We start from the raw sequence: 25,331 nt of genomic DNA, 5'->3' as shown, positions 1-25,331 counted from the left end.
GCGTGCCAGCGGCGTATATTTAGAAAGTCTGCGACCCAGTTTTTGCTGGGAATCGGTGAAGGGAAGATCATGGAGAATCAAGCGGGAAGATCTCATTGTCTTCTTCGTCCGAGATACAACCGCCTATTGTTCGTACGAAGGGGATCCTGTCGTAAATTAGGGGGAGATACACCGGTTCTCCCGTGCACGCCCTATTTCTACTGGCCACGAATTCGTCGTGTCACCGACAAACACAGATTTGTCAATGAGATTGCTCTTACGGCTGTTATCCATGGCGCGCTGCCAAATCTCAATCCATCGGTTAACAACGCGTACGCGTCACGTGTACTGTTTGCGCGCAGCCGACGACCACCGTAATCCGTGTGTACAGCTTTAAAGCTAATATTCGATAATTAGTTAATTCGATAATTAGTTCTCCGTTGATGATGCCGGGCGCGAAAATAATTAGCGCGCTCCGCGGCCGGTTCTGTAACCGATTAATAATCGGTCGATGTTTCGTGCTTCGACGAGTTTCCGTCTGTTCCAGCCGCAACGACTCTTCCTAAGCCATTTTATCGTATAATTACGTTACTATTCCGCGGCGCCGATCCGTTGATTGCCCCTACAATAATTAACGCGAAAGGAAATTAATTAATAACTGCTGCTCGATTGGTAGAAATCCATTAGGTGGTATCGCGTTTTATGCAGAGGGCGGAGGAATTTTTCTATCGAACGATCAAAGGAATAAATTGATCGAGGATTCATTCGATTTGCATTACGTAAGGTTCCTCTACCGGTTTCCGCTAACGTTTGAATCTGTAACGGCTACGTACATCGAAACAAGCTGAATAAATATATTCCGCGGAAACGTATCCCACTGTGGCAGGCAATGCACGCGAGATAACATCGTTAACAAACTTCCCTTGCGTCGGATACGCAACATTGACGAAAGTCAGGCACAACGCAAACTGACACGGGAAATCTGCAGCAGGAAAACGCTAGTCTAGTTTCCATGACAGAGCGTGCGAACTTTGAAAATAGTTCGCGCAAGACCCAGCTTCGAGATAGCTGCGAATGCACCACGGCCGGAGGAAAATTTCGCCAAAGTTGGATTACTTTCATGGTGTTCCTTGCCCCTGTTTGGAAAATCTTCGCGAGTAGATACGTCATGGATAATTTCGACCGCTCCGTATCCGTAGAACGGGTGCGAGTATATAAGTTACGTTAACGCGCGCACCGAGACACGAGGGACGGCGAGTTTTTTTTTTCTTTCTGCAGTCTAAAAGTTCCCCCCGAAACTCCAACATCTAATTTTCCAATAAAGGACGGAGAATCGATTAATCTGCTCGTTCATAGTTATTATACTACGCACACAAGAAGGAGCCCATCGAGGAGGTAATTACCGTGTTACCTGAGTAAACTTTAGCTGCCATCGAAGGGCCAAAGTAGCTCAAGTACTATCTGCTGTTTAACTTGCGGTGCGTACATCCAGCTAACGATGATAATTAAACCACCAGTCCTTCATCCAGTTAATGACTGTTCGCGAAGTTACCTACAGCCGCGGCTACAAAAACCTCCTCGTATTATAAACGTGAAAGAATGAAAAACAAAGAAGAAAAAAATACAAAAGATATTAACGCTGTATCCAATTCTGCGAGAATTCGAATGCACCCGTTCCTGTTAATCCATTATTCTGACCGCGACGAAGATTTCGACTTAACAAATGACCCAGTTAACCGATTAAACAGCGTAAAACACGCCTAAAATGCAGTAGCCAGAGGCGGAAGTGGAACGTGCCCGCAAAGATCGGACAATCAACGCGCGCCTGTTTGCCCGGGCGAAAATTGAAAACGCTTTGACGCGACGACTGTTCGCAGGGGAAAACAGGAAGAAGCTCGGTCCGGCCGGGGCAAAGCGGTGGCTTTCCAGCGGGTAACACGCGAGTTTAATTGCGGAATGTGGGACGAGCGTCGCTCGGAAAAGCGACTCACCCCGCTTGGAAGCGTGGAAACTGTCCTGCGGTTTTATCTGCTCAATCTGTGCGCTGAGACGGGACTTGGGCAGGATGTCCCGGTTGGCGTTGATCTTTTCCACGGCATAACGAAAGGCCACTTCTTGCTTGTCGTCCGACGGATGAAACAGCCCACCTGGGAAATCACACATCCATATTAAAGCGTTACTCTGCCAGTTAGAGGAGGGGGCTGGTATCGCGACGGCCCTTTATTTTCTCTAGTCTAACCGCGCCAGGTTTCTTTTTTTACTTATCTAGCCGAGCCACGCACGGCTGTCCCAGGCTTCTGGGATACGTAATGGAATCTAGAACTTTATCCTCCGCGGTTTCGTACGGCAACGGCGTTAAATATTCAACCGCTCGACATCCTCTATCCGCAGCAGAAAAGATTTTGCATACCGTCACGCGCGCTGCGCCCCTTTAAACTCCATCTTTTCAGCCGTACAGGTCAGAGATATCGATAACGCCAGGTTCGCAGCGCGTTGAATATGGATCGATAAGATTCAAGAATTACAATGAATTGCCGGCGAAAGTTCGCGGACGCGCGTGCTCGAACACGCTAGGGCGGCGTGTTGCGAGCGTCGGATGCATCGTAGCCCAAGGAAAATGCGGCGAATTCGAGTTGCCAACAGGAGGGAGCGGGCGCATAGTTCTCGCGGCGTTAATATGCAATGAACGTAAGGGAGCAGATAAAGCGAAAGTAGGGCACCAAAGAAAAAGGAGAACGGCGAAATGAAAAAGGGTGAACGAGGGCGTGGAGAAGGGGAGGGCCGGTTAAAATTGCAAGCGGCCGGGTATTATGCACCGGTGTAACCGCGACGAGAGTTAGGAATTTAAGAACGCTCCGATACACCGCTCGGAAATTATGATTCGTTTGAGAAGGGCCCACCGGAAGGCGGTTCGCCCCTCCGGTTATTTAATAACGCGCGATCTCTGGGCTCGCGCGAGGAACGAAATTCCCGATGAATAATTCAAGTAGCGTTAAAACGTCCGATGTACACGAAAAGCTCCGGAGAATCCGTTTGACCGTGTGCACGTCGAACAGGGCTCGAGCGGCGTCGGCTGACAGGAAGGATCTACTGCCGTTCGAATTCGACGTCGTAAGGTATTGGCCGCCCCATAAATTGATTTTAATCTCGCACGCGTCATAAAGTAACCGGTCGAACAGCTGTGCCAGCCTGACTCTCTACAATTTATAGAATTCGCGTGGCAGATTTACGTGCCTCTCGTTAAGGGCTGGTATCGATTAACTTCGAGAGGGGCTGCCGCTAAGACGTTGGCTCCCGATAGGAAGGAGACCGTGTTAATGACGCTCTATAGGAATCTAGGTTACGACTGGACAGGCGGAAACGTAAAGGGACCAGGAATGAAAAAACGCCAGAGGAAGGGTTAATCCTTGCGTCGATAAATCTCAGTCGATATGGCTTACCGCCACTCGGAGATAAACCTAGAGTCATCGTGGAACTTCGGTTCTCGAGTGGGATCCGCACGGTTACGTTTGCACCGATATTACTTGCCGATTCTCCGAGGTTCATTGGCGAGAGAATCTCCCTGGCGAGGGTCGCTTAATCACGACGGAGTTATGATTCGTCGTAAAAAGAGACGACGGCGCCATCGATCAATGCGTAAATACAGAGGCTTGAAACTTTATTTCGTGGCTCGATCGGCCCTCGAGCGCGCAAACGTTCACCCCTCACCCCCGTGGTCTTTCGTTTCCGCTTTCTACCTTTCTCTCGTTCTCCTTCTTTCTCTCTCTTTCTGTCCCTTTCTCTCTCTGATGACTCTCCACCGTTTCGTAGAACTAATAGAACCTGAATATTCATTGATTGTTAATGAATTATTTCGCGTTGACCTCTCGCGCTCTACGACTCTCCACGTGGAAACAAAAACGGTAAATTGATACCGCTTCGATACATCGATGGTACATCTGGCTAATGTTGTGCACAAAACGCCGGTTTAATTGCTCGCGCGAGAAATTTCCGACGACTCGTGTACTGAATGACGTCGGAACAAGACTCTACCGAACGACCGCGGCTTTAATTTCGGCGCTACGTGTAAGAGTCAAAATCGAATGGGATCGTTGCGAAATAATTGACAATCGAAACAGAGACACTTCCGTTCGAACGATACAGCCCCGTTTTCGAAGGTGTCGAGACACTTGTCATTTTTATCGAATTTTTATCGCGTAACGTAAATACAGTAGCTGTTAACGTAAATCGTTTGCGCGCAATTATTTAATCGTTAAACCGTCTCTACAGTACACCCGAATCTGAGAGCGTTCGTGACGCGTCACTTTAACGCGAACTTTACGCGCATAGCGTTGTCCACGTAGTCAGGATTCCAAGGATGCTTCGCTTTGTCATCCCATCCGTCTGACCATACACGAGGGTTACTACTTGCGCGGCGTCAGAAGCACCATCGCTGACTTTCGCAAGCATCGACAAGCTATGCGACGCTGTATTAATCGAACCGGTTCTCACGCGACGCCTAATCAATTTACCAAAGTATCCGAGACGCGTATCGATCGCAGCGTCATCGCTACGTCGATGTAAGCGTCGTTTATCGCGCGGTTAAACTGCGAAGAAAAAAGGCAGCTGAACGCTGTTGAGAAAAAGTGGCAAAGGCTGCGAGGGTAAAGGCAGAACGTGCGAAAGAAATGGGGCGAGAGTCAGAGAGGGTGCCTTTTAACTCGAGAAGGGATACTGGAAAGATACTCACCTATCCTAATGATATCAGGAAGAGCCGCGGCGTGGGCGGCGAGGAGCGCCAGCAGGAGCCACCTCGCAGCCATTTCCGGTTCCGGTCCGCTCCACCGTCTCTCCTCCGTTCGCCTCCGACGCCACCGCCTCCCCCTGCGCCCCCCACGGGAGCCTGCGTCTCCCTTTCGCCGTAGGGACTCACACCGCTGGAAAACAAGATGGGACCGGTGAGTTCATTAAAATGCGCCGCGCAAACCTTCGCGTCCGTCTCTCGAATATATCCTACTGAGCCGGGGCTAAGGGAGAGATAGCGAAAAGGTTCGCGTTCTCCTACGGTGACACGGTAACGACCACGGTGCCACGGATTAGAAGTCGACGCCGTGCCCGTTCGCGCCTGTTGTCATCGAACGGGAAGGAGGGCAACGGATAATGAGGTAATGGGTTGAAGTTCCCAAGGGCTTGGCTTCCGAGCAGCACTCGAGGGCCGTTCTCCGATCGAGCGCTGCGATCTGAGGCCATTCATCGTTTCGATCGAATTACGGATCGCGAATTGGAAACGATATCCTTCGCTGTGATCGGTATTCTTTTATCACTGGGTTAAATGAGATGTACATGTTGTGCGAGCGATTGGTTTTGTTCGACGATCGTCGTTATTTTTCTCTGTAATTCGAGACAGAATTGGAGAAGGTATGGAGAACGCGATAAAGCATCTTCTATAAAAATACTATACGGTAAACCTCGTGTTTAGTGGAAGTGTAGAATTTCTCGAAAGTCTTACAGCGAAAGAGCGCCCTTTTCAGCGTTCTATTCGACGAAACTCGGTTAAAAGTAAGGTATCGCGTAGCTGCAGCCAGCCAGACGCGAAGAGTAAGTAAGACTGCGGAATAAAAACGTTGGAAAATAAAAGCAACGACGGGTGCATTTTTTTTCTCTTTCTAAGCCACAGCTCGGAGCTGTTTTCGCGTGCACACCCTGGAGACACGCGCTTAAAACAATGTATAGGTCTCGAAATATAACTGTAGAACGTAGCGAGGGAACTATCGCATCGTAACGAAACAGCTCAAGAGAATGAGAACGGTGAATGCAACCGGAATCTGACAGCGACATTTTCACGTGGCCATGAGTGGAAAAAAGATTTCTGTCGTTAATTCTGCCCACAGACCAAACTCGCACATTTCTATTCGTTATTCTCGCGGTGAATCTCGTTGAAAGGAACACGTTCAGAATCTTACAGCATTATATAGCGCGAATGGACGCAGTAAATGACAGTGATCATTTATGAAATAGATATTAGTCACGCGCAACTCTTCCTAACGTGCTCAATTCGGTAATCACAATTCTCGAAACTTTCTTTCGCAACTCTAATGGACCCCTCCCCGCTCGATCCAAACTATGCAGACATCCTGAGAACACAGTTGGTCACGTCCACCCTAAACCCTGAATGGTAATGGACTCTTCCCTTGCACTCAACTCTGAAGCACTCAGCGTCCAACGCTCTTCTTTCACACCTCTAACACTCCAAACTCGGTTACTCGCCGTAAATGTCCATACCAAATTACCGTTCCTGGATCGACATTACTTTTCAACCAGAAGTTCGCCCGACGATATCGACGAATGGAAAGTGTACGCAGATCGGACGGGTGAACGAATGCGTAAAATTAAGGGATGAAAATTTAAGATCGCTCGGATTCCTCGGCAGTGGATCGAGGCATTCGACCGTGAGTGGTGCAAGACACTCATCGTCGACCAATTTTCCCGTCCCGACAGCCAATTCTCTATCTGCATAATTTATCATTCTCCTCTCTCTGATTCTTTTCCCGTAGCCCCAGCCGGTTCGAGTGCCGCCTCGCTGTGAATGGCGTCGCTCGTTCACCGAAACACGCTCTCGTAAATTTTCAATGCATAGACGAGCAACGAACGGTCAATGATATACGCCCGCGTGGCAATCGTGCCCCCCGGGCAGCAATGAATCGTTATGATAAATTCGAGAATTACAATTCACTGAACCTGACGTCCGCGACGTCATAGGAACTCGCGGAGCAGAGAGCCAGGGAAGCTTTACGACAGAGAAGATTACGCAGAACGTGCGACAATTTATGCATCAATGATACGAGACGGTTTTTACCGACTTTAAATCTGACAGTCGCGCGTTAGATACGTCATCCTAAAAGAAACAAATGTCTTGAGAAATACTTTCAGTCATCCAACAAAGTCACGACGAATGCATGAATATAATTACGAACACTGTGACCCTCTGCACGTTCCCTCGTCTGTCTTGCCGTTACCCTCAAGAGAAAATTAGCGCTGGCAACGAAATGCAGTCCAGGGAATCAGACTTGAACGCAGCTGGACTTTAATCCTACCCCTAACAAACGGGCCAATTATCAGCCAATTCCCTCTGCGTCTCGCGACCCAATTTGTCGACTTCTCGCGGCGAATCTTCTTCTCTTTTTACCTTACGCCAACTATTCGTAAGCCGTTTGATCCTTGTATTCACGAAATGTACGATACACACTCGAACATCCGAGACACTGATCATATCGTGTTATCATATCGTCGTATCGTGTACGGGCGTGCGCCATAGCAGCCGTCATCCCTGTGACACGCATTCCCCATTGATTTTCCTCGTTTAGCCGAATTCCAGACAAGCCGGATAGACTATCGGTTGCCGTCACGTGGACGTAGTATCCACTGGTTGATGGTTACGTTAGAGGAACACCGAGGTTCGTCGAGGGGCGAGAGAAAAGGCTCGCTGGGGAAAAGAAGGCGATGGAAAGAGGGGTGGTTCCGGCACCAGAGTCGTTCGAGAGTGTGGACTGAATTTTAACGAATCTCCTTTGCCTTTGTGCGCCGAGGTGCTCGCGGATCATCTCCCGCAGGCCGTGGGCGCATGAAATTTTTATGAAAACACGGATCATTCGTTCTAGCCTTTCTCCGTTTCGTCCCCGCCGTGGTAAGCGTCGCGACTACCCATCTCGAGGTACGTCGACGCCGTTTCACCGCCCCCGAGTAACGAGGTTTACGATCCGACGCTTTTTCCTTGATCACCAGGTTATAAGCGGCACTGCAGTACATTGACTCGTCGAGGAACTTATCGCGACACGCCTCGATGGACTGGGGTGTATCGAGGTGTTATTTTTATACCACTCGATAGACTGAGCTCGATAGGTTTCCTCAAAGTCTGCGCGATTGAAACATCGGGCTAATTATAAGTAACGTTAATTGCGATGGAATGCAGTACGTGTTGCTGCTGGATTTTCTGCAACTGTGAGTGGAATTTTATTTAGAAGGTACGCGAATGGTCAGCTATCCGGTGAAGTAGAAATTAATTCGATGCGTGAATCGAGACGAAGCACCGGGATTTGACCAACCAACGTCTTCCTTTCTGTCGCGATTTCTTCGCCGATCGTCTTTTTACTGTGGTTTAATGACTTTCGTTTTTCAGTTTACGAGAGAATCGATTTCTCAGAGGACAAAGGTATTTTCCAAGCATCGGTGGTTGAGGAGACCGGGGAGGCATTCGTGTTCGTCTCGCATTTTCTTCCCTTGAAAAACGCATCACCATCCCTCGTGCGAGTTTCCCTACGCTTCCTCTATCTTTCTATTCTCGTTTGCATCCCAACTCCCGGACGATGACGCTGGAATCGCTTTTCCTCCCTCGAACTTTTCCCTCGCGATGAGTTACTCGCCGACGCAGAAAGAATAGAAATAACGCGTAATATTTTCCGTCGTCGCGATGCGAAATCTTGGAATTCTCCAACTACCTTAAACGCGACTGAAACCGTAATGGAAATCCTCGACTCGGTGCCTAAATAAACAAACGAATGAAATTCTTATCTTGATGGTAACGAGTCCTTCGGAAACGATCGTAGCAGAGGGTTGTTTGTTCGTTTAATTTCGAGAAAAATCATCAAGCTACAATCGTACAACGAATAACGAAATGAAACGAGATAAACGCAAATCGTCCGTACCGTTTGCTCTTCGCTGGAAAATCTTTAAATCTTATGCTTTCGTACATTTAATCCGTTCGTGGGAAACAATTACACAGATCGACGAGCCCGTTAGCCACTCGTACCCCGCTGAGAGATTTCCAGTACGCGCATCACCGGTAAACGGCGCAAGGATTTGCAGGATCCGTGACCGTGCATTTGCGTAATCCTTGCCCGTCAGCTACTTCATCTGCTTGCCAACAGGCCAACCAGAAATATCGCGGGCTCGCGCTTCGATCGCGTCCAATTTATTATCCGATCAGCTCGCTATGTGGGTGATTATCTTGTGATTAATCGGTCACCATACGGGCATCGGTTGAACGAAGCGCATGGAATCGATTCAGGTGTCCGTTTCGAACATCTTGTCCTTATTTACAACTTCTAATTTTCATTTTCCCCGTTTTCCTCGCTGGTGTACCGGAAAAACTCCAATCTCGATTTCGAATCTAGACTTCGGAATTAGAGATTTTAAATCCTTAACTCGCGAGCTGATATTTGGTCTTTCGAACTTGAGTCGTAGAAGAAATGTTAGCCACAGCTCGGCACTCCAATATCCTCGTCGGTAGTTTTGGCAATCAGCTTGAAAGGTCGTCCCGTAGCAAACACGTTGCACATTTATCCGAAACGTTCTCATCTCTATTGTACGGGGGCTACCCGACTCTGCTATAATTAACTCGAACACTGGCAACGGAATTACGACGGCGTCAATCTTGGTGAATTTTCGTACGGCTCTCGGCTGTCCAAAGCCATCCTTTATACGAGCCAAAGAAGGTTATTTCCGGTGACCCGAGCGTATAGCGAGACAGTGGCACACCACAATTTACGTACGATACGTGCGCGTTCCGCTGTAATTTACGTAATGGTGGAACCAATGCCGAATGGATGACGTTGAGTCGAGTAAATCACCATGAATATATACATATACATATGTAAAGTTGAAAATCAGTCGTACGTAACGCGATTTACAGCTGGAATAAACCGCGATGCCGTGTGGCGGTTCGAAAGTCGCGAAGAACATCGTCCGAAAACGAACCCACGATCCGCGTCTTGTATCGATTGTCTCCCGTTGCGCTCTGCAGGGATTTCGCGTGGACTTCCGCCAACAAAGCGGCTGGCCAAGGCCGATAACCCGTCTTCTGACATACATTTCTGCTTCTAACCCGATTGTTCGATCGTTTTCACCATCCTCAGATTTTTCGATATTTTTTCTCTTCATCAAATCCATACCACGGACGAGGTATCTGTTTTTATTTCGAGCGTGAAACTCGCCGCGGGACCGCTAAACAGATTCCCGCTAAACAGAATGTGGAACGACCGTGAAATTGAATGGAACGGAAACGAATATCAACGAGGCGAATATATTGACTTGGCAGGCCAGCAATCGAGCTTTTCGCATCCGAGACACCGACCGGATGATGCATCGGGTGGAATCTCGAGGAATTTTTATATATCCGCGAATAGCTCGCCAGCCAGGCACCCAGGCATCTTACACGTCGAATCAGCGAACGATGCTGTGCAATCTTGTAAGCTGGAAGGTACGTCGCACGTCGACGACGGCTCATAAAAGCTCGACGATGTACAGTTTACGTGTGGACCAGCAGCGTCTTCGGTGTTGCCGGTGTCCGCGTGTCGCCATTTGCAGGTGAAAGCACGGAATTCAGTCGGCACGTATTTTTCTGCGCTAACTTCATCCCGGAGAAACAGGGACCGTCACGTCGACGGGGATCTTTCGGCGGGACGTTTAATGCCACGTCGAAAAACGTGAGACACTGAGTGTGGGATTCTAATTTCTCGCTGCAAATTCGAGGCTGTGGAGACTTGTTGATATAAAAATATGAAAATAGACAGATGAATCGTTGGAATGCGATATTAAAAAACAATTTACCAAAGAATTACCTGCGTGTATAATGACACAACGTTTATCCTTATTTCCGTCACGACTAACGGACGCAAATACAATAGAATCAATCAAGAGAGGCAACGCAGAAGGAGCCACGAAACTTTCATCCCCTTTCATCCGACTGAATTCGAAAAACCCCCGATCCAGAGTTCATCTGTTCTCCGCGCGCGACTCCAAACACGTCCTGTTACGCCCTGGTAAAGTTCCTTCGAACGACGACGAGGTACATAATGGAGTCGCGACGAAGACGGCCCTTGGAAAATCGTAGCCGAGGGGAATTGAATTTTTCCATGATTTGTTCGACGACGCGTCGTTCCGCGAGCCCGCACTAACCCGCATAAGCTTGTCGCATACGTGTCTCGACTGCTTCCAGCGCGTACAATGCGGCTTCCGTACGCGCAACACCGAGCGCCCTTGGTACGCTTGTTGGCTGTTTGCTCGAGCACACGAAGCGACAAGACCCGTCGTCACATGCGTGCAAACTGCACACCGTGGATCGATCAGTGGCCTCTCGAAACTACTGTGGCTATAATTCCAACTCTAGCCTCGTCCCGTTGAATCCGTCGCGACGAAAATTCGGCTCACCTGGCGAGAGGGGGTGAAAAAGAATTGTCAGCTGATTAAATAAATTCGCAAACAAAGTTAACTAACGTCAGAATAATCCGAGATTGTCAAAATTGGACGGCACACGCTCTGATCCTCCGGGGAAATACGTGAAATATAAAATATTGAATTGCGACATAGGAAATGTCCGTTTACACGGCTTCCGTTCGTTCAAGTTCGTGCGTATAGACTTTACGAGAAATCTACACATCGGTCCGTCCGCTTTTATTTCACGTGTACGTCTGGCTTGAATTAATATTTGAATTTCACGGTGTTTGACTTGTAACAAGAATAATAATGAACAGTCGTTCCGCGGATTACTTCGGAAAAAAGTTGCGCCGTCTGGACTCCGAGGATCGCGCGGCAAAAATGGGCGACGACGAAAATTGACAATGAAACATTGTTTAGTATCGCGCAATTCGTCGCGTGTTCCCCAGGAGTTATGAGAATCGAGCGTGACATCGCGTACGGAATACCAGTTGGTAATTGGCGCGAGCGTTTTTTCCATGGGTGGGAACGTTCGTTACGTTGATTGAACAACAGCCGGATCGGAAATAACCAGACGACGAGGAGATCCGTCACAGCACACACCAGCTAAGCACGTGCTTTGCCTTCATTGGCCAGAAAAAATGGATTACGCCGATAACGGTGCACCGATTTCGCGCGAGCTTGTCGATAAAACGATTCGTTGTCCGTAAACCAAAGACGAAATGGGTCGCTCGTATAGGTGCTGGAAAATGGGGGAGAGGAACAAGGGTATATCGACGTTCGTTAAATTTCTCTTAAACACCTCTCTTCGGTATTACTTTCAGAGTTTCACCCTTCGTTTCTCTCAAACGACACTCCCTTTTCTCGAGCGAGTTATGCAATAGAAAACACGCAATCGTTATCACAATGCATCGAGTGGCAGCAAATGTACGAATGGAAAGCAATTGAATAAAGAGGAAATAATCTATCTCGACTTGAAATCGAAATCGCACTGCAACGTGAACATAAAAGCGGATTTTTTAGTTTTCTAATAAAACGCCAGTCGTGAGACTTCTTTATTCGCGAACAGCGCGAGTAGGTATTATGCAAGCGACCGCAACAGCGGACAATTGGCATAATTCAATGCAACCGTGTCAGAAACGAACGAAAGTCGCGCCACGCGCATTTCAATTGTACAGTTCAATCGCGAACTGCGATTTCGACACCTCGTGAACGCGGCTGCATAGAAATAGTAATTTCATTAAACCACGGAAGTTATTTAATGTTACGCGTTCGCTTCTTGAGTAACTCGAGCTCTCGTCACCGCTGCTACTCACGAATTCATTCATGTCTATTACTCTAATTTTTCTATTTCTCGCACCCGATACTACATCACACGAACATACATACAATTCAAAATCAATCTCGCGTTAAAACTTTAAAACGAGTGGTGCAAAACTTGGCGATACGTGTGCTCGCTGTGATCGTCGAAACTGTACTAACGTTAGACACATCGTATTCAGGACTACAGTCGTAGAGGACTTCTATCTTAATCCCCATTTTATACGTCACAATGTCACTTTCTAATCGAAGACGTAAACAGCCTAAGGGACCTATTCGCGAACCAATACTTTGCTTCTATCAACTGGAGATAACGAAATTCAGCATAAATTCAGCTGCTCGAGTTGCCGCGCGAAACATCGTGGCGAGCGAGAGTCGCCCTTCGAGCGCAAAAAGTTCAAAAATTCACGCCGCAAATCGCGTTCTTAATTATTGCTCGATACCCAACGAGCGCGATACAGTTCGAGAAACATTTCGCAGCGTGGAGGGTGAAATTATTTGACAATGTTATTAAAAACATTTTCTATCGGGGTGCAACATTTTTCACTCGCTGCGCTGTGAAATTGCGAAAATAATGCTGTCGATTGTCGCTGAATGGAAATTCGTTTCACCGTGAAATAATAATTCTGATTCCACTATTTTATGCGCACGCAAAAACTGAATGAATTTTCATTACATTTGCGCCAAGTTCGTTTCAATTATTAATGAAGAGCTGACGAAACAAACAACCCGAACTATTCCATATGAATTACGTGCCCCGCATTAAGGTAGAATAACTTTGTTTCCACCGCAACGATTCTCTCCCATTTCCCCGCGAGTGTTTCCAAAGCGCGTTGATAATCGCAGGTTCGATCGTTCCGTCGGCTCAAAACCTCTGGTTATTGAAACGTCAATTCATTAACTTCTAGACGTAGCCAGCAGCCTCTAATTAACCGCACCGCGCGTGGAAGGACCGCCACGGCGTTTTAATAACGAATTATATAACGTTAGATTGCGCTGCACGCAGAAACAGTGTCCCTGATGAAAAGCACGCGCACAATGCACCCGAGACATACCTACGTCCGCGAAGTTTCTCCTGTCGCGACAACGGCTCGCTTTATTGGCCGGAGCGTTCACGTAACGTGCATTAAATTCCCCAGTTTTATGTCCCACGGAAATTTTCTGCCGCGTGCGTTCCAAAAGATCCGACCATCGCGCGACAATTAATTATCTCCTCGACCGAGGAGATACTGCGGAGGAGTATCTGGCATCTTTATCATCCTGGTGTTACACAATTCACGGTGAAACGTTTCGCAAAAACATGCTCGCGGGAAACTAGAGATTCGATGAACGGTTGTATTCTTTCGTAACGAAAGCGCGGATCGGCGAGCGCGAAGCTCGGTTATGGCGTCGCGAAAGTGTGTTAGCGGAACGCGTCGCGTTGGGAAAAATTGTCGCGGGTCCCAACGAGCGGTCCGCGTGGAACGGCTTCGTGAAAAATGCGGTCGAACAATGAAATGTTTTTATGGCCGGCCGCGTACGTGTTTCAACCGTGATGCGTGCCGCCCTGCATTTCGGCTGACCCACATCATGAGCCAGCTCTACACCCGTAAACGACTACCGTTCACCCTGGTGGCCCCTTGGCGATTTCCCCCGAAATTGCATTTACCTCACGGTCCGTTGTGCCTGGCCGTACACGCGGATCCGCTCTTCGTAAAATAGTAAAATTGGGCTACCACGCCAAAATGGAATACAATAAGGGAACGAGACACGCTCGTTTAATACCGCGCACCGCCGCCATTGCGGCGTCCAAAGTGTGTTCTAATTACAGGCTTCCCGCGGAACGGAACGCGCGCCACTTTAACCCCCTCCGTATACCCTGCGCCCTTTTCTGCCTCTCTTTTTGACTAAACGTTACGGTTCTATTTTAGAAGCGAGCTGGACGGTCCGCGTTACTCTTCCAGAGCTCTCAAACGCTAGCGAAACGGTCGAGTAACGCAATGGTCCCACGCGAGAACGATTTCTGTATGGTTCCAGTTTCGCCTAGATTCCCTCTCGGGAGGGTAAACGATTGATAACCGTAGGGAAGTGGTTTCGACAGTGTTCAATGCGTTTTAACTTCGAATGGATTCAGAATTTGAGTAAACAGCGAGAGGGGATGTAGATCGGTAACGAGTCGAAGGAATTACGTATCGCAGACCTTGGACGAGCAGGTGTAGATGAGAGCCTTAAACGGGCACCTCCGCGGGCCATTTTATTAGAAAACTTTGATACGTTCCAAATGAAATTCCTCCGCGACCGGTTGCCCGTGTAACTTCCCGCCATCCTTACTTTCTTAATTGCAGTTAATCGCCGACCAGTAGTTTCGAGCGTTCCCCACGTCCGCGCCGCGGGAATTCCGTGACTGATGGGATAAACGTATTTTATATCCGTCCGTTTCCTTTACGAGGCGAACGCAACCGTGGAACGATGAAACGCTAACGGGCGTCGTTAATGTTAATCAGCGGGACTTTTCGACGAAACCTCGCCGTGGCAACCAGTTCGGTTAAATTGGCATCACGTTCACGGCCCTCTGCGCTTTCCCTCTGTTACGCGAAATGGCGGCGCGATTCCTGTAAATTAGATGACGAAATTCCGCCGAAACGAACAGGCGAAACTGCGGCTTTGACGCGGCGGAAAAACGGGCCGCGGCGTTACCGCGATTTAAAAATAAATTGTCCTGCTCTGCGGAAATGTTTGACCGGCGAAACACTCGGATAAAAATGTAACCGCGTGGCGAGTGCATGTTGAACGCTTAAAACTTTGCATTCATTAGCCACAGCTGGCGAGATTTGCAGTCCCTGCTGTTCCACCGAGAGTCTTGCCATAGAACGTGTTTCGTACTTTCCAAGAAAGGAAATGTTACATTTTACTCCCCCGCTGTAAACACTTGAGATTCACTAATATGAATTAATTAAACTCTTTCGGGCTGCAAAACGAATGAACGAATTAAATTGTTCCTTCCGCATTTTTAAATAAAGATAAAGTTTATCTGGAAAATGTTGATGCAGTGTTTGGATGTGAATTAATTTTGATGATAAAATAACGGACTCTCGTGCATCTGAAATTATATTTAAAAGTTAATGAAAAATAAATAGTCGAGAAATAATAGGTAATAAAAGAGTTCGAAAAGACGAGAATCAATCGGCGAATCCATGGATCTCGTTCGTGATTGTTGTCTGAAGAAAATAGCGCTCCCGCCATTAGAACGAACCAATTACCGCCAGCTGTACCGGGGCAACAATTGTCCACCCCCTTGGTAGCTTACTCTCTCGGAACTGAACTAATTAAACTCTCCTAAATTAAACGCTATATTCCTTCCCGCTCGCTTTGATGTCTGAAAACATTCGCTGCTATTCTTTTAATGAAAACCCGATTCTTTTCAAGCGGCAACTTCCTTGCGGACTGAGACAGTGAGCCAAACAATTTTATTACTTTACTCCCAGGCAATAATACGCAGAGAGTAATAAAAGAGTATGTTAATTCTGCGTTTAAAGACTTTATATTAAAAAGATGCAATAAAGAAGCGAATGTCAGTCCAGCCTCTTAAGGAGTATCTCATTAACTCTCTCTATATATATTCCACGCAACAATCACCACACCAATTGTTGCTTCCATTTCGCCAAGTCCAGAAATCTGCACGACTCGCTATCTGTAAAAAATGGTCGGTAAACACGTTTTGAGCGCTGCTGCGCCGCAGAACGGCTCGTAATTCCCGCGCTCCAAAGCGACGCGTCAACCCTTCCGGGCACGCTGCGCTCACAAAATGCAATCGCAACGAAGGAATATCGCGTTGGCGCCAGTGTCCATTGTTTCGTAACAACCACTCGCGTATTAGCCGTCCGTGCCCGTTTTCTCCTAAGCATTAATAACAGATCCATCTACGTAACTGCGCGAGAGGGTCGCCATCGTCCAGCTTCTCTGCGCGCACGCGAATTTCGAAATGATGGAGCAGCGTAATCGCGCCCGCCGCGTATATCCCTCTGTAATCTTGTTCCGTTTCGCATCCATCACGACTGGTTAAAAGTACGTTTCCGATCGAACCACAGTCAGTCCGCGAGGCGACGTCGCGACCGTCAACCCTGGTACCCTCGAGGGCGCGTTATTTGAAGGCGATTCTCGAGACACCACATTCCCTACAGAGTTTCTGATCGACTGACGAACGCGTATATCAACCGAAGATAATTGGGACCATCGTTTACGACGATAAAACTAACCCTTGGAATATTTGCCGATCAGATACGCGATTTTCGCGCGAACGTCACGTTCGAACAGTTCGCCGCGCGGTGTTGACCGTGCGTTGTTTGACCAGACTCATGGTCGATAGATATCCGATCTATAATAGATGACCGGTCAGGCGAGAGTAATCATATAGCTGAACAAATAGTCGGACTGGAAAACAGACGGGCATACAAGGACGATGATACGTTTGCGAGCTCTGGTTTGTACCTTGTTGATGATTACAGAGAAATTGTATCCATCGTTGAGTGAAATAATTCGAACATCTGACCGCCTCTGATAAAATTGCACGCGGTGGTTTGTTGACGCGTAGCGATCGTAGAGAGGAAATGCATTGTTGTTAGTTTCAGTTTCGGATTCTTTTGTTGATAAATATATTTAATGTGTATAGCGTTACGTCTGGAAAGTGTTTATCTTGGTGTTGGCAAGCGCAGGTATCCCTGATGGTTCATAAATCACAGGAAAGAAGAGAATTCGTGTATGGTGTCAGAAGGGAAGTTGCAAATTATTAAACTGATCGATTAATATCCCGTGTCCGTCCATAGAAAATCGCGTAACGCTCGAGGAGAAGGTAAACTCGAGCATCGGAGCGATGACCCTCGTTTGTTCTATGGAGGGTACGCGTCAAATAAATTGATTGACGGTCAGGCGAACGGGCACGTGCTGACAATGGGATGACGAGAGGGTGGTGGAAAATGTTGACAAGATGTCGTGGAAAAAACGGGCCGCACGGTGTCCCGGAAATTCCCGTTTCAAACGAGAAGACCGAGAGAGCCACGGTCGAAATAAAAAATCTAAAGCCTGAAAACGTCGTTGAGACCGTTGCTATTTGACGTCCGGGAAACAGAACGTTCCGACGCGCGAACCACCGCCAGTGTAAGGTCAAACGTCACAGATTCCGGTCTCTCACCGGTGAAAAAGTGTCAAATTGCGTTTTTAATCCCTCGTAAAATAATGTCAGCGATGAATTGCTCTACCGCGCTTTCGTTATCGTATGAACAGACGTGAAACAATGAAAAACTTCCATAACGTTTATCGGATATCTAAAACGTTTGAATAACCCGTGAATGCGTTTCGAATATTTATACTCCCATCGAACGAGATTTCGTTAAGCTAATAGTAAAGAAAAAGGGTAAAAGAATTACCAATTTTAACGAATATTTTTCGTTTTGATATTGCAGTGGGAAGACCAGCGTTTACAATCGTTGCACAAACACTTTCTCGCGAATGAAACGGCCGAAACGTTAAAGCAAGCTCTGCCCAGCTTCATAAACACCGCGAAGCCCGTTTTTCGAAACGTATCGAACAGGACAGGGAATACAGCACGGTGAAGCAGCCGAAGTGTACGAAACTGTTCGAAACAACGCGAAACTACGCGCATAAGCAACGAGTAGTATCGACGAACTCGAGCGGATTACCATAAACTCGATTAAATTTAATACAAGTTAAACAAGACGAACTCACTTGCGACAAGTAAAGACAAACAGGGCCGATCCTGGCTGGCCGATAAAAACTCGATGTCCCGTTTCTGTTTAGCCGAGGGAACAGCTTTCGCGGCGGACGGATAAGCGATCCGCGAGACACCACCGGATGGGAAATGGGAAAAAAGCGGTGTGACGAACCGTCGGGGCCATAACCGCCAAGTCACGAGGGAGCGGCGCTGCCACGACCACCGCCAGACAATTACCGATAGGGTGGCGAGCGGCGTCGCATGAAAAGTCGTAACCGCGTCGGCCGTGGCCCGCACACAGCCACCGCCCGCTCGAAACTCGGAATTCCAGCGTGGTTTATAAATAAAATTGGATGCGAAACGTCGCGGACGCCGGTGAAACATGGCCGGTCGTATATCTTCGAGAAAAGTAAGTACTGGTACGTGAGGCTCGCGTTCCGTCGACAAAAAACGGCCGAGTCCCTCGGCTCATGCTCGATCTCGCGTCACTTGTTGGTACCAATGAATATCGATGGACGGGAATTCTTGAACCTGGCGAACGGGAATGCCGAAGCGAGGAACGGCAGGTGCGATTTTTCTTACGACTAAAGGGCGAGGGTATATACAGTGCTGGACAAAAGTATTGGCACAGCATGATTGTTATGATAAAAATGCTTATAACTATGAAACAAATTGTTAAAAAGGAAAAATTTGTTTACACGTTTATTTATTTATTATTCTAGATTATTATTTAACAGAAACAGTAATATAAATAAAGTGATATGCGAAATAATAACAAAAACATATTTATTGAGCGTTTTAAGCATGGACAAAAGTATTGGCACATTATACAAAATTTAGTGTAGTTGTATCTCTCCGAAAAAAATCCGATTGTCACTTGATGGTATAGGTAGGGGATTCCCTGATAGTCATTTTTTCTAACAGTCATCCTTAAGTTCAGTCGATTAGCAACATAGGAAATATAACAAGCAACAATGTCAAGAAGAGGGAAAGAAACTACAAGTGAAGAGAGAAAAATAATATTAAATTTGCACAAAATGCGAAAATCTTATAGTGAAATAGCAAAAAGTGTTAATAGAAGTCGATTCACTATTAGAAGTGTCGTAAAACGATTTGAGAATCAATCAGATTTCAAAAGTAGGAATCGAAGTGGACGTCCCTCAAAGTTAACAGTTAGAGAAAAACGGAAAATTGTAAAGGAAGTGAAAATAAATTGTAAATTAAACTCATCACAACTTAGAGCAAAGTTAAATGAAGAAAATAAAAAAGAAGTAAGTTCGAAAACTATACGGAGAGTGTTAAAAGATGCGGGATATTCTGCGTGTGTCGCAAGAAGGAAACCATACATATCCAAGAAGAATCGGAAGATGAGAAAAGAATTTGCAAAAGAATTTATAAAAAAGGATCCCACATTCTGGAATAACGTATTATTTTCAGATGAAACTAAATTTAATATATTTAAATCAGATGGCAGAGTATTAGTTTGGAGAAAGCCAAATACGGAAATGGATCCACAACATTTACAAGCCACTGTGAAACATGGAGGAGGTGGAGTCATGGTATGGGGTTCCATTGCAGCGTCTGGGGTTGGCGAATTAGTATTCATAGATGAGATTATGGACAAATATGTATATTTAAATATATTAAAGGAAAATTTATTTAAAAGTGCTAATAAATTAAATCTCCCGCGTGATTTTTATTTTCAACAAGACCATGATCCAAAACATACTGCCTATATTGTACGACAATGGATCGTTTACAATACCGCACATACATTAAATACCCCACCCCAGAGTCCAGACATGAATCCCATCGAACATGTTTGGAATGAATTAGAAAAAAAAATTAGAAAATATAATATAACAAACAAAAACCAATTAAAAGCTATTATTTTACAAGAATGGAACAATATAGAGCCGGATTTTACAAAAAAATTGGTAACTTCAATGCCAAAACGATTGAAGGAAGTTATCATGAGGAATGGAGGGCCAACCAAATATTAATTTTTAATTTCTAAGTACTTTCAATCATTTGTGCCAATACTTTTGTCCATGCTTAAAACGCTCAATAAATATGTTTTTGTTATTATTTCGCATATCACTTTATTTATATTACTGTTTCTGTTAAATAATAATCTAGAATAATAAATAAATAAACGTGTAAACAAATTTTTCCTTTTTAACAATTTGTTTCATAGTTATAAGCATTTTTATCATAACAATCATGCTGTGCCAATACTTTTGTCCAGCACTGTATATATCTTGAGCTGCTGCTGCTGCTGCTGGAATTTGGTCCGCTGTATTAAAGCAGACAACCAAGGGGATGTATTGTTATCGCGGATGACTTTTAAGGAGATTACGCTTTTTGCAAACTCCCGAGAGCCACAACCTCGACGCAATGTAAGTGGGTGGCCATTCGTTATTTGAGAAATCAAATATTTACCAAGATATAAGTAGAAAGTAAAAGAAGCATCTTTGTTGATGGTAGTAAATAGTTCAAGTCGAGGGGCATCAAGCTCTGGTGCGTCTCAAAGGCAAAGGACGTAAGAAGTGAAAATAATTTATGACCGAGCTATTAGCGATTTAATTATAGATAAGATTTTGGACCGTGACAACAAAGCGTCCTCCTCGCTGCGTCAACCCCGTGAGCACCTGCGACGTGGAAGACTGGAAACGTGATCGTGCGATTTTTAGTGTTGTGGAATGCTGCATGCTTCTTTTTTTTTTAAACACCCACGATATCGATATTCGATGCATTCGTGTACAGAAATTGCGTTGAGTAAATACATAATTCGCAACGATATTTATTCCGCTCGTGAAAAATTGTCTCACGCCTCGTCTCAAGTTATTTAACAATGTTCGTGTTCTACGGACGTCATTTTGATACGCGATTTCCGGTACTTCGACGTTACAGATGAATTACGACACGCGGCCATTGATAAAATGCAAATATTGCTATCGAAAAATGCAGTGTCGCGGAGGGCAGCATAAATAGGTCAGGAAACTCCAAGGGGTCCTAGAATTCAAAGATATCATTTTAAATGTCTTGCGTCCGATACAAGTTTTATACATTTCCATTTTCCCTACTATTATAACGTTTCAAAATGACTATTCAGTGTAGCGATTTCGATATTTCGAATGAAACAAAACTCCTGTACGCGGTATAGAAATAAAAATTTGTTATTGCTTGAATTGGGCAAACAATAGGTCTACCATAACAATAAAACGTAAAACAATGCAAAAAATTACTGAATGAATGGCTGCGCGAAACATTTTATACAAATAAAAATTGTTGTTCCAACAAATAAAGGTAAAGAAGCAAACACACCGTCAATGTTTACTCAAAATGCGGTACAAAATGCAATAATCGATTATGAAATTAACAGACGCAAGTCTTCCGGCCCAGAAAGGATTCGGAGAAAACGAGCACGTCGATGAGCGTCTGCTATAATTACAGCGACCCTATAGGTTGTATTATTACTTCCAGAAATCCGTTCAGCCGCTTGTATACACAGGCAATTAAAAGTTAACCGAATAATGACGAGAAGGATCGAAATGAGCTGACCGTCGTTGCCCGCCTAAACAGAACAAACGAAAGGGATGAGAACCGACGTGGGGTATATCCGAAGTAGAAATCAAACTTTTAATGAATTCGCCTGGCTAAGGAGCAGTCACTTCTTACCGTGCAATCTCTTCATCTCGCGGTCAACCGAGCACAGCGTGGAAAAATCCAAACGCGTATTTCCACCCCTTAGGCGAGAGCTGCTTCTGTGGCTTCGGATTACCTTTTTTTTTTTTTTTTATTAAACTTCCTTTGGCCGTTCATTGAAATTTAAAAACCCAATGCGAAGCTTTCCAAGTGGCTATCAAAAGTAACAGAAATTATTATCGTTCGCGCAACCATTCGCCACGGAAAAGTTCGGGACGTTGAAGCGTATCGTAAAAAGTTGAAACAGATCTATTGTCGTTAAACTAACGAGAACGTGTTTGACAGAAGGCGAGCCAGAAGTTTGCTCGCGAGAAATTTCTATTGGACAGATTTCTTGCGCCGTGTATTTAGATATTCCCTCCTTAAAATAATTAAAGCAATCCGTTCCCGCAATCTTTGCGAACGACAAAGGTAGCGGTATTAAAAATGTCTTCGTAAATCATTCCGCAAAGAGTTTTTGTAGGACACAATTCCAGCAAGCTATTCTCACGGTAAGTTTATTGCCCCGCATTGTCTGCCGTATAAATGTCTTTCTACATTCTGCACTCCAGGACGGCGCCATTAAGTACCATTGGGCGGCCCTTTTCGCATCGCTTTCGCGTAAGAGCCACGAGAAGACTGTCCCATGGACTCGCGTTATAAGAGGGCTGCCTCCTTTCGAGTCCAATGTCGTGACAAACAGGCCGTTCAAAAACAAGCAGATGAAACTGAGCTAATATTGGAACGAGACACTCCTACCATCTTTACATCCACCGTGTATTCGATCGAAATTTTTCTCTTTTTTCTACCACTATCTGTTAATTTTCCTCCGTATCTCTCTTTAAAGAAGTACGCGTTTCTCCGTGATTCCACGGGAGGAGCTCGGAAAATTCCACAAGTAATGACGGAGATGGTAATCTCTTTTTGGTAGGAACACACTGTACACAGGAAACCTAGTGGGGTGGCTCGAAGTGTATTCTTAGCCAAGTTAATGGAACGGTTCCAAATGGGAATAGCCAGGCACTCAGTTTTTACGGTCGACACGCAACGACCGAGCGACCAGCGAAATTAAACACGGAATGTGCTGAAAGTGACAGAGCGAGGCAGGAGGAAAACAGCTCCAAGGATGTACTGGAATTAAGCCGCGTTCTATCTAGGGACTGCTCAGAAATATCGCTTCGCGAAGGAAGAATCATTCTACGCTCGTGGACTTTATAAACGTTACGTTGATTGTATGATGCGAGTCACGGTAGGGATGAATGAAATTACGTTCGAAATGAACGAACGTTATTCGTAGCTGAGCAAATGTTCCAGTTAATCGTGCCTGTTTGTGCAAAAGTGGCGCGTGAGTTGTTACAATTAGCGATGATGTATCGTTAATAATGATAATTGTACAGCACCAATTGGGATCACAGTTTTCGACGCGGATGATTCGCTGTACAATGCGCAATCGCCTCGTCCCTTATATCCCCTAATGAATCGACGAGAAATTATTTTATTTTCATTCCACTTAGTTTTATTTCACTTTATTCGCGCTTGCCCAGCGTGATATCTCTATTTTCCGCGTACCACGTTCATTACCGCGCCCCATCCCCGTGTACCGGTAGCCACTACATCGTTCTTCAGATTCCACGCATCGCAGGGCATCTTTTTAATAGGGAGAAGTACGAAATCGAGGAGTACCGGTTTCAAAGAGCTCTTCCACCTGGCCAGGATCATTAATTACTTCCGTGCGAGCACGGTTTATCGATCCAACGGAAGGGTTGACTTCGTGAAATGGAAGAAATATTTGCTGACAGGGCGGCGCAAAATATGGCGTCGAGCCGGAACCCTCGTAATTAATATCACCCTCTAGCGCCGCGCGCGAGGATTAATAGCCAGGCTTGACGGACAAAGCGGTAGGCAACGCGGCGCCAATTATCATCCGGGGAAACGATACAGTGGCCGTTCGTATTACGTCGATTTATACCATGTTGATTTCGCGTAATTCGACTTAACCGATGAACCATCGAGAAAGTTAATTCCACGAGCTACCCCCGGTACCATCGGACCCGTGGCCCGGCGCGGCTAATCGCGTTCAGCCGCGATCGAGAATACAGATTGCAGCTGCCATCGTGGATTCCAATTAAAAGTAGAACATTTCTACTCGGGATCGAATTAACATCCGCGCGGCTAATCAGTCGACGCGATACCTTATCCGACCGATCCCATTCCATCCACCTGGAATTTTTCCATTAACTTATGGAACTTATCTACTTTCATAGCACGGGTTCTACGTTAACTCAGTGAAACAGCCCGGCAAAAACGTTTAATTACGAACGAGACATTTTCCCGGTAGTACCGCGGAGGGCAACGAGCCTGCATAGACCGTGCACCTCCGACATTACGCCCAGGCACTGCTTTAATTTCGCGGGCCCCGGCCAAGATAGCTGCGCCGTCATTTCCTGACATTATCGCGCGTATATGCGAATCGCTGGCATTAATTTTAGGCGGCGCAGGTTAGAGCTCGATCGATGGTTCCCTAATCAAAGCGCAAGCAATTAACGTAAACAGTGGAGATTGAGGGCACTAAATCAGATCAGATGCTGGGTAATGCATCATTTACCATAGCACTGCCGCAGCAATTCTCTTTGACTGCTCCTCGCGATCTCGCATTTTCGGGTTAAAGGGATAAACGGCCGCGGGCGTGGAGAGCTTCCGCATCGATTCACCTTCCTTAAGGAATAAATACTCCCATCGCGTATCTTTCCGCTTGCAGGTTACGAAAACGTTTAACCTCGTTTTAACAAAATTCTTTGAAATTACATACTCTACCCTCACTATCATCTATGGAAGTAACATTCTTCGAAACAGATCTTTTTAACATATACAATTTTATGGCCTAACCAAACTCACAATATGTGTCAAAGCTTGGAATATAAACGCGTCCCTCTTCCCTCGTTCCTCTCACGTACCCCTCCGGCGGTTTAAAAGGAAAGCAGGAATATCCATAAGCTACCACTCTATTTATCACGGAGAAATTAAAGTAGCCTTAAGGAACGAGGTATACCGCGCGAAGTATATCAAACTCGAAGAGGAACGGACTCCGCGAAACTTTCAGACAAGAGACCAAGTTATCGCCGGGATAAAAGATTAATTTTTCTTGCTGTCGGATAAAATACTCTTCACGGCTTGCAGAAGAGCGAAGCGTGGTCGATATTGGAAACTCCCGTTCGCTGTTTTCCGCGAGGCGAATGAAACACGTTTATTTGCACGATCGTTCTTACTGACCCGTCAATCGGCTAAACAGGGAATTCAAATACCGCACCGTTCGAATCGCGTTTCAGACACCGGACACGAACAGTCCAAGTGCTTGTAGCCATCCAATAAGGAAACCATAACGCGACGTTAAAACGAAGCATCGAGACACACGCAAACGCGCTCCATCCCTGGTTGCATCCATGCAACC

At 46.0% G+C, this 25,331-nt stretch overlaps 1 protein-coding gene across 7 annotated transcripts in view; it reads right to left on the bottom strand.

Moving 5' to 3' along the window:
• The window catches only part of Kair1d (Kainate-type ionotropic glutamate receptor subunit 1D), a 204,569-nt gene that overhangs the window by 135,147 nt on the left and 44,091 nt on the right, over positions 1–25,331 (bottom strand). For 6 of the 7 annotated variants that reach the window (XM_076894971.1, XM_076894967.1, XM_076894972.1 and 3 more), the window contains exons 2-3: positions 4,709–4,895; positions 1,971–2,126 (exon numbers count right to left, since the gene is read on the bottom strand). In XM_076894971.1, the coding sequence (XP_076751086.1) occupies positions 1,971–2,126; positions 4,709–4,781 (229 nt within the window). In that variant the 5' untranslated portion in view covers positions 4,782–4,895. Of the gene's footprint in view, positions 1–1,970; positions 2,127–4,708; positions 4,896–10,574; positions 10,920–25,331 lie in introns of those variants that run through there. The other variant, XM_076894969.1, reaches the window with a different exon arrangement.

The sequence above is a fragment of the Xylocopa sonorina genome, chromosome 5 (assembly GCF_050948175.1).
Source record: "Xylocopa sonorina isolate GNS202 chromosome 5, iyXylSono1_principal, whole genome shotgun sequence".
NCBI classification, from domain to species: Eukaryota; Metazoa; Arthropoda; class Insecta; order Hymenoptera; family Apidae; genus Xylocopa; species Xylocopa sonorina.
This window is presented reverse-complemented; position numbering and strand designations above follow the sequence as displayed.